Here is a 10262-nt window from a genome sequence, read left to right as displayed (position 1 = left end):
TAAACAAAATATGAGCAGATGGCAGTAATTGCAAATACATGTATTATGCTGAGATAAAAATGCCATCAGTGCATTTTGACTGGAAAGATAAAATCTGGTGAAAAATGCTGTGGCAGCAGTGTACAATTGTCATTTTTAAAGGATCTCTCTCTCTCTCTCTCTCTCTCTCTCTCTCTATCTCTCTCTCTCTTAAAATTAGTGAAATAAAGTTTGATCCACAGCTGTCCCAAACAAAAGTCTCCAAGATGAAGGAATTTTCCATGTGGAGGCAGGCTTTATAATGGTCTTTCCATCCAAATCATATTTGGGCTGCAAATATGGAAAATTAACGTTGTAAATCTTTTGCTTACATCCATCCAACTGGTTCAAATCATTGGATTAAAAACATGTTACAATTACATTTCTTGACTTTTGAAATTATAAACTTCTTCAATTCACTGTGTCCACTTTTCCCTTAAGACACTCTTTGAGAACATGTATGAAAGACAGTAAGACACTGGGCCAAAGGAAGAGAAACTTTTTTCCATACAAGTCCGTTAATAGATGGACAAATACCAATCCTTATGATATAACCACAAAGAAAAGCCATATACGAGGGGCATTTCAAAAGTTCTGGCAACTGTTTAATAAAAGATTAACCGTTTTACGTAAATTATTGAGTTTGACATCATTGGAAAGAGCAGAAAAATATACACATATTGTGATGTTACTTTATAATTTTTATGACGTAATAACTCCGAAAATGACGTCAGAATATAGAAAGTTAAGCATACTGTAATGTCGCGTTTTTATCGACATGAGACGATTGTAAAAGTTCTGTCAAAGGCTTATTTGAAAAAATATTTCAAAGAAAATTTTAATTTGCTAAGAGATAGAGTAGGACTATGATACTGTTTATCAGCAATTCCATTATTCATTGTATGGTTTGTTTACGAGCACGGTTTATGTCCGTTATGCTATCATAGACATTCATTTAAGATTTTTATTTACATGATACGGCTGGATTTTCGGTCTTTTATATAGCTCTCCATTGTTTGAAATAAAACATGTTCTGTATTAAATTGAAGTATATTAATGCAGTTTTCATCACGTATATTTTGAGTAACAGGACTCTTACCGTTTAAGAATAAAATGTACTAAATCTTGTCCCCGACTTAATTCTATGCGTATTTTTTCATATAAATTCAACTTCGGCACCCCAAAACTCGCTACTGCTTTTGACTTTTGAATCCAAAAAATGAATATAAGTTACTCAGACATGTAAAGTCTTATTTATTTTCCATGCATTAAAATTTGTGAATATGTGGAGGTACGGTGGGGTTTCAACTGCGCTGCCGCCATTTTGGATTTTACGAGAAAATATGGGGCACACTAAACTTAACTTCTCTTGAGCCTTCATCGATCCCACCAATCTGGTAAAAACACCTGACGAATTTATGCCATCGAATTTTGTAACACGATCGCCTATTTTTCTTTGATTGTCAACTTTGTCTTTTTCTCACATTTAGGTCTCTTTTACGCAAAAGTTTGAGCGAGATTCGATAAAACCATGCCAAGTTTGACACTCGCTAAAACCATTTCAGAACAAGAAGATCTCCAAAATAAAATACCATATGATAGATTGTGGTCTATATGAACATTCCGCCAACTGGTATTTGCCTCCGTTAACTTGCGACCGAGTAATGAGCAAAAGTTGTCTTGAAAATTTTTATTTGATCAAATTGTGTCTTTTGTTACGTCATTTTTATGGTCAGTATGCTAAGTATCCTATATTCTGACGTCATTTTCGGAGTTATTACGTCACAAAAATTATAAAGTGACGTCACAATATGTTTATATTTTTCTGATCTTTCAAATGATATTAAACTCAATAATTTCCGTAAAACGGTTAATCTTTTATTAAACAGTTGCCAGAACTTTTGAAATGCCCCTCGTAATTTTCATATAGAAATTTACCTTAAAATCAATGAAATCTAGCCACAGGTTGAGGTTGTAAGCTAATCTAACAGCATCCTGAGCATTGTCTCCTTCTGCACAAAACACAAGGAGGACAACAGCAGGTATACTCTCCTTAGAACTGCAAGAAAAATGCTTGTGTAATGAAGATCTTTTTTTGAAATAAGGCATATTATTGTAACGGGAAGGGAGAAAATGTACCGCTGGACCTGGAATTGAACCTGGGACCCCTGCATCTCCAGTCAGGTGCTCTACCAACTGAGCTATCCAGGCCAATATCCACGGATCTCTAAATCATTCAGTGAAAAAATACATATAAAACCTTCCACAGATTTTCTTATACCCGTTGTTTTTTTTGCAATTTGGATAAAGGAGTAAATTTTACTTGCCATTCATCAAACAGGGTTCTGGCAATGCCACCCCCAGGGAGATAGAGGGAATCCTCTGTCTTTCCAGACTCAGTCAAACAGGGTCTTTGTTCTAAAGGTTTCCACTGTAGAGCCTCGTGACAAAACCTTTCTTTGTGTTTGTCTTCTATATCAGAGGTGGCTACATACCTAAATTGGGACCTGAAATTGTAATTAATGTTACTGCTATCAGGATCATTTTTAGTGTTTTTCAACAATGAATGAATTGGGTACTTCTGACAACATAATTATTGATAAACAAACTACAAACTAAAATCATTTTTATAGGGTTTTAAGTTTACCATTATATGATATATATAAGTATCAATACAAGCCACTCTAGAAAATTAAACTTTTCACAATATTGCATGCATGAATTGCATGAAATATGTGAATCTTTGTTTCATTTACAAAATGTTAATTAAAGTAAAATTTTATTTCAAAGTGATAAAGTTCGCATAAATTTTATTTTAATCTACATCATCAGTTAGAAAATTCCTATCAATCTTTTAAAAAAAATCAAAATTACTGAGCTGAGGGTGATTCTCATGTTTTATCATTTGACTATATCCTGTTATCTCCCTTTTGCAGAACCTAAACCTTTGACAGATAATACTTTTCTACAAGTTTTGCTTTTTTCTTCAGTTAACATGAATTAATACTGTGTTATACCCTTGTAACTGAACATCAAGTCGTTCATGTGCATGCATGCTGCTGAGAATGACGACCTTCTCAAACTTATTTTCCTTAATCCAACTTATCAACCAGCGTCGAAAACTTGGCATCTTTCCCTGAAGTGGAAGAAAAATGAATACAGTGTACTTTATTTGAGGAAATTTAACATTAACAAACAGCCTTCTGAGATGGCTTGGTAGTATGGAGGTACGTGTATCTTTTCTTCTTTAATATATGATAAAAGCATACCTTTACAAAGGGAGCCCTCTGTTGAATAACAACCAGCTGATCTAGTTTACTTTCATACACTACAATAAAAAATAGGGATCATATATTCCCAGTAAAAGTTACATGTGTCTTTTTTATATTACAATATTTTTGGGGGAGGAAGGGGGATAATTGTTGGGGGTTACATTTTTTTCTATTGCAAACTTTATATTTATCAATTTTTTCCCATAAATTAACAGTTGAAAATTTTCCACTGGTTTTTATTTTTATTATTTCAGAGAGAGGGTACTAATTTATTTTAATTCTATATTTTCCCCCAAAGTCTTACCCTCACATGCAGTAACAACTTTGCAGACATCTGCTTCTGGATGGGCAAAAGGATCATTTCCAACCAAGGGCAGGATACTGTCATGATAGATGAAGCCACATTTGTCCAGCCACATGGTGGAAATCAACAAGTCAGCTGCTAGTTGTCCTACATTTCCCACTGATACTGCTGGCTACAATAAATAATCCAAGTAAATAAAAGGCTAGTAAGGAAATTTATGTAACTCTGTGTAATATCAATTTCAGCAGGTGGAGGCACATGAAAGATGGAGGAAAAAGAAATTGACCGTTATGTATCACAATTTGTCATTACATGTATTTAACATTCTGACAGTGTGTTAGGGTGTTAATTTATAAAAAAAAAACTTTGCAAGATTGAAGAATTGAGACAAAATCACTGAAAACCATCATAAAAACATTTTTTTTTTTAAGAAAGCATGATGTTGTTTTAAAACTGATAAAGATTTGTGTGACTTTTTATACTTGTTTTTGATTCTTAACTACCAAAAATTAATTGAAAGTGTAGAGCATTATGTATTGATGCAAAATTAATAGCGAGCAGCCTTATCATCCATCATCACTATGAGTGTGAACTCTTAAAGCAATACCTGGGTTAAGAGAAAAAAGAAGATTGGCGCATTTGGCATGTGATCTGCAGGAATCATTTGTACGAAAAGTTTATGGTTTAAATGTCCATGATTTGGTTGACTGAATATAGCTGGTCAGATTTTACAAACACGTCCATAGATTTTTTTTAGTTAGTTTGAAAGACCATGTGATATTGTAACATCTATACCCGTTTTTCCTAATTAAAGGGATACTATAACATAGTAATGTTTCACAAAAAATAAACATCTAAAATATTTAATGCATAGATGCATATATGTATACATGTACATTATAGAATAGAAGATTCGAATTGATTTCGCTCGAGAACCAAACTGAACCAAAATTTATCTAATTCAAAATTTTAATACATCAGGACATAAAACGAAACTGACAAAATAAATGGTTGTTTGCATGACAAAAATTAACGTCCCATGCCAGGCTCGAACCAAAAACTTTTCGCTTCGAGCGCACTGAACAGGTACCTCTACTTACTGAGCTATCACCTCTACATGTATTCAGATGATTTAAAAAGGACAAAGAAGCACCACATTAACACATTTGGATTTTTGGGGGAAAAGTACATTTTTCGTGGTCTCTGGGTCTTCTCTCCCTTTTTTAAAAATGTGTATTTGTTTCTTTGAAATAAAATACACACAAATAACATTTCAAAATCATGGAGAGAAGACCCAGAGATAGAAAAATTTTAGAATAACGTGTTTAAAAATTTACCATTTTGTACCAAATGTCTGGTCTGGCCAATTTTCAAGTTATTTTTCAGTAAATCAAAGCTCAATTTCGGGAAAATATTTTCCTTTCCTGTCGCACAGAAACCCGATAAATAAAAAAAATTATAAAATTTCATGTGAAACACATATAAAACACATGTGTTGATCAAATTTTCACTTTTCAATTACGCCCAGATTCCTGCCGAATGCCAATCAAATGCGCCCTCGTTCTTTAGATTTAAATTGCACATTGATCCAAATGATTTTTTTCTGCAGTTACCTATGGTCCTTTAGTGTAATAGTGAAATGCATCTCGCTGCAAACTACGTTCTTGCAGTAATATGAAACTCAACAAAAAAAATTAAATTCACCTTGATTTAATTGATATAAATGTAAAGCAGATAAAAAGTAGATTAAACATTTGTGGTTAAAAATACCCCTGATCAGACTTTGTTTTGGTAACATGTAATATGCATATGAAGTCATGTGACGTAGAGTTTCAGCTGATCTAAGATAAAGCTAAATAGGTGTCTAAAATTGCCCTGGTGATTGCACTGTCAACATATCAAGTCTGTCAGAAAGTAATAAATTTTGGGCTCAAATATTGTCACATTCATCTTTAGTGTGATTGTATTATGTACAATCTGGCACTAATCATATTGTGTTGTTTTTGTAGTACACAACAAAATGCAGGTAAAGCAAATACATGTAGTACCAGTGGGTAAAATTAGCAACTGGAGTAAGTTTAAATTCATACGGTAGCTTTTAATAGCTTATATATATATATATATATATATATATATATATATATATATATATATATATATATATATATATATATATATATATATATATATATATATATATATATATATATATATATATATATGTAGTCTTTCAATGGACTGGGCCTATTCATTAATTTCTAAAAAAAAAAAAAAAAAAAATGATGTTTAACTTTAAGGCCCTGAAATTAGCTGCAGATCTGTGGCTCTCCTAGCTGAAGAACTGTAGCTCTCTGAAAAAATATTTTGACAGAGTCTGTCAGACAGACCGATGAGCTACAGTGCCACTCATTGAAAAAACTGTATATTTATTGTGCACAAAAAAGTGTGATGTTTCTCAAGTTATCTCTCCATGTTTTCAAACTGTCATCTCAAAATATTACTAACCCTTTGTTCTTAACATAATCTTTCACTGTTTCCACAACAAAACATTCCTTATAACTGCATGATGCTAATAGCCCTCCTGGCCCTGAAATTGAGATCATCGAAAATTTCTTCTATTTATACTGTCATTTTGGTTTGCAAGATAATTCAGTGCAACGCACTTCATGCAGATGTCAACTGAACTATGAGAGCACTTCATAAACGGATAGAGGAGTAAGGAATTTTTTTTTTAATCTATCTTTTTCACCTTCAAGGGTAAGAATTTATTAGAATTAATCCTGAACTAAGTGCAACTTTTTGTACGCAATAAATATACAGTTTTTTCAATGGATGACACTGTAGCTCTCTAGTCTGTCAATATATTTTTTTCAGAGAGCTACAGTTCACACAGGCTAGCTGTAGCTCTCTTTAAAAAAAAATGGGATAGATAGTTGTCCATCCATATTTTTTTTTTCAGAGCAGGGAGCTACAGATCTGCAACTATCCTAAAATAAAAGTAATCTTAGTGTATCTCAAGGCATACACTAAACACAAATGGATCAGTAAGACAATATAATTTTATCGCTAGAGTGTCCTATCTCGTGGTCCTTGTGGTTACATGTACCGACTAGATCGCCTTCACAATATTCCAGCATTTAAAAAAGCATATTTCTTACCAAGATTAAGGTATATCCTTCAAATGACCGTGGATTCTTTTTGTCTACTGGTATAAACATTTTGTATGACTTCGAATGAGAATAAAATAATATAAACGCTCACACGATACAAAAAATATGTTTACTCATGGAGGCCGCCATTTTGTTTGCTATGGAGAAGTGTTACAAAAAGTTATTCGTAAACTTAAAAAAAAACTTGGGGAAAACTTTAGAAAAACATATATATCAGTGAAGTTTTTAGACAATGTTAATGTTTGTAAAATTTTTGGTCAAAATGAGTAAAATAGAAAAAGAAAAGTCCATGTTGAATTTTACCTGTGCATGTACCCTGCATGTGAATGATGTGATCTCAAGCACAGGCACATGAAGTATGGATAATACCCCCCCCTTTTTTTTAATGAAAAAAAATGTAAGAGTGTAAAATATCTCAAAAATATAAAATTTCCCCTTCAAACACATCTATATGTCGTTATATGCAAGCAGATTGTACTTTTTCTCACGTTTAAAGAATGGCCCTATTCGGTATAATATTAATAAAAATACACTTAAAATTATACAGTACATTATAATTTGTTTATTTATCCATAAATCTATTTGAAGTTTGCTATGTTTTTTGATGAATAATGTAATTTATTATACCGCATAGGGCCATTTTTTAATGTAGATGAAAAATTTAATAAGGTCGATGTTTAAAGGTCGATAATAAAATATATTGTATCAGAACACAGGGGCATCTTATCCACTCTGTTCTCTACTTCATATATAAAAATATTTTTATATATGAAGTAGAGAGAGAGTGGATAAGATGCAAAATTTGAAATCAGAACATGATACAGTGGAGTCGCCAATATTCCGGGTCGTCTCCTATTCCGGGTCACTCGCGTGTATTTTATGCCTAGTGTTAAAATTTAAGCGCAAAAAACTTAATGAATACGCTGGTCGTGAAGAATGGTCTTTCTGTCTGTAATTAATTACAAAATTTTGAATATCAACTTTAAGAGAGCATCCGACAATCAAAATTCTGAAACGCACTCATTAAAGACTTGGATGTTTCTGCTGCGGTGACGGGCTACTTTCGTTTTTGTTCGCTGCAGAAAGGCTGATATAAAAGTTCTAGATAAAATAATAAGAGCTCGAAAGTATGGCAAATGCATTTAGTTTTAACTCAGAAATCAATCATAATGATCGCTGCTCAAATAAAATTATAATGATTATTAAATCAAACTGTAGTAGTTTCTCCAATTGCGGGTCACGCAATCTCATGGCATGAACAGCTCAAAATTCTATGTACAAAACCAATCGACAACCATGTATTTACCTTGATTATCAAAAGCATTCTAACTGGAAAATATTTTTTCTAAAAAATAAAATCGAGTTAACCCTTCAAATGCATCTTTTAAATAAATGAATTTAATTGTATTATTCTAATCCTAATACATTTTTTTACATTTTGCATACTGCAATTTGTTTTGTTGTAATTGTTTTAAAAATAATTTAAACATATTTCTGTGATTGTTTTACTTTTTTCCAAGCTGCATGAATTGTTTTATGTTTCAACATAATAAAAATCGTGTTCCAAAACGTTCCATGAATATTACACGACCGTGAAGTCACCTGACCCGGAAATGGAGAAAATGATTCGTAACTGGGGAAGCTAGGCCTTGCTGAAATACCCTAGTAAATATTGTTCCCGTGTAGCTACTTTGAAAACGAAAAGGTGTTTGGATGACTCACTATTTGTTCTTTCAATACATATATTGCATAAAATATAAATTGAACAGATTTGCAAACTATCAACGAAACACCCTGACGTGACCCGGAATTGGCGATTTCACTGTATTTCTTCGTGCATCTATATATAAAAAAGTGACTGTCACAGTTAAATTAAAAAAAAAAAGATACATAGATAGATAAAACAAATGGTAGCCTCAAAGTCTTTCACGGAACATCTTCACAAACCTGTAAGCTATAGAATGCCATATACGACAGCCAACTGCTTACTGCCAACTGCTGACTGCTTACTGCCAACTGTCAGCTGCTTACCGCCAACTGCCACACATATTTGAATAAATTTTATATTTATATTGATATTTACATGTATATGAATTTTCAAAAAAAAAAAAAACAAACAAACAAACAAAAAAAAAAAAAAAAACAAAAAAAAAAAAAGAAAACAGGCGCGGATCCAGGACATTTTTTCCCAGAGGTCACCCTGGTAAAATTGAATTGACTTAATGACCATTATGTTTTAATTTATGTAATATTCAATATACAGTGTATGCCATTGATAAAGTACATTGTTTATTTTTATTTTCTTATTTGAAATAGGTAATAAAATGACTATTATCTGCTTTTAATCTTAAAAGAAGTAACACACCCACCCCACCCCATCCCTCCCACCCCCACCCCCGGAGACAACAAAACCTTTGAAGAGAGAAAATAAAAAAAAAGATTTGTCGTTACGCAGATAATGATGTTTTGAAAATAAATTTATATTTTCCATTATATTTTATAGTTAAAAATTTCCTCAAATTAAAGATGTATTTCTCTGTGTGTTATAATGTTTCACATGCAAATATCTTGGGGGTAGACTGGGGAGGGGGGGGGGCATTTAAATTTTCACATTAAGGAAAGGACTTTACGTGTTTTTTTTCTTGTCAAGAAATTTCTGGGTTGAATTTTTTTTTATATGAGTGACCCTCTTGGAAAAAATGTTCTAGATCCGCGCCTGTTGTTGTTTTGTTTGTTTGTTTTTGTTTTTTGTTTTTTTTTTTTTTGTTGAAAAATTAACATAAATATAAATATAAAAATAAAATTTATTAAAATATGTGTGGCAATTAGCAGTAAGCAGCTGACAGTTGGCAGTAAGCAGTCAGCAGTTGGCTGTCGTACATGTATATGGCATTCCATAGTAAGCGGATATTTTTAATTATAAAATTTTTAATATGATTTTTTTTTATTTTACATTTTCGTTTTCATTTAAGTTTTTATCCTGCAACTACCCCTTGCATTGACCTAATAAAGGTAACCTAATAAACCAAAGCTTTATCCGGTCACTGCCCTAATAAAGCCTCGTGCATGTATTCCGACGTCATGTATAATGCAATGTTTACGCCTGTAGCGTCATAGTTTCAACTGAAGAGATGTGCCTAAATCTGTCGAAAATAGCTAGTTTTGGACGTTCAAATGTAAAGAATATGTTGCAGGATAAACAAAATACATGATAAGCCTCGCCCTCTATCACGTTTTCTTACCCTCGCCCAAATATCGCTTATATTTCAAGACAGTAACCATGTATTTTATATATATGTAACATAACTTAAAAATTATAGTCTCCGAAAATTAAAAAAAAAAATATACAGGTTATATTTAGAATACCAGTGTATCTATTATGACATCATAGTCACAAAACATTATACGTCACAATACCTCATTATTGGCATTGTCAGGAAAGTTTTCCTAAGAAAAATTTAAATTTTACACAAAAACATCATGGATTGGGCCCAAAGT

At 32.3% G+C, this 10262-nt stretch overlaps 1 protein-coding gene across 1 annotated transcript; it reads right to left on the bottom strand.

Annotated features, from left to right (window-relative positions):
* Positions 1-189: 189 nt before the first annotated feature.
* LOC134273183 (proteasome assembly chaperone 2-like) lies at positions 190-6897 on the bottom strand. Its single transcript, XM_062755363.1, has 7 exons — positions 6753-6897; positions 3595-3766; positions 3288-3346; positions 3036-3154; positions 2346-2525; positions 1957-2077; positions 190-309 (listed from the first exon to the last, which is right to left on the bottom strand). Exons 1-7 carry the CDS (start codon positions 6810-6812, stop codon positions 196-198), a joined length of 825 nt encoding a protein of 274 aa, XP_062611347.1. The 5' UTR covers positions 6813-6897; the 3' UTR covers positions 190-195.
* Positions 6898-10262: the final 3365 nt, after the last annotated feature.

The sequence above is a fragment of the Saccostrea cucullata genome, unplaced genomic scaffold (genome assembly GCF_032062105.1).
Source record: "Saccostrea cucullata isolate Sc308-1 unplaced genomic scaffold, CSIRO_AGI_Scuc_v1 ctg7826, whole genome shotgun sequence".
NCBI classification, from domain to species: domain Eukaryota; kingdom Metazoa; phylum Mollusca; class Bivalvia; order Ostreida; family Ostreidae; genus Saccostrea; species Saccostrea cuccullata.
This window is presented reverse-complemented; position numbering and strand designations above follow the sequence as displayed.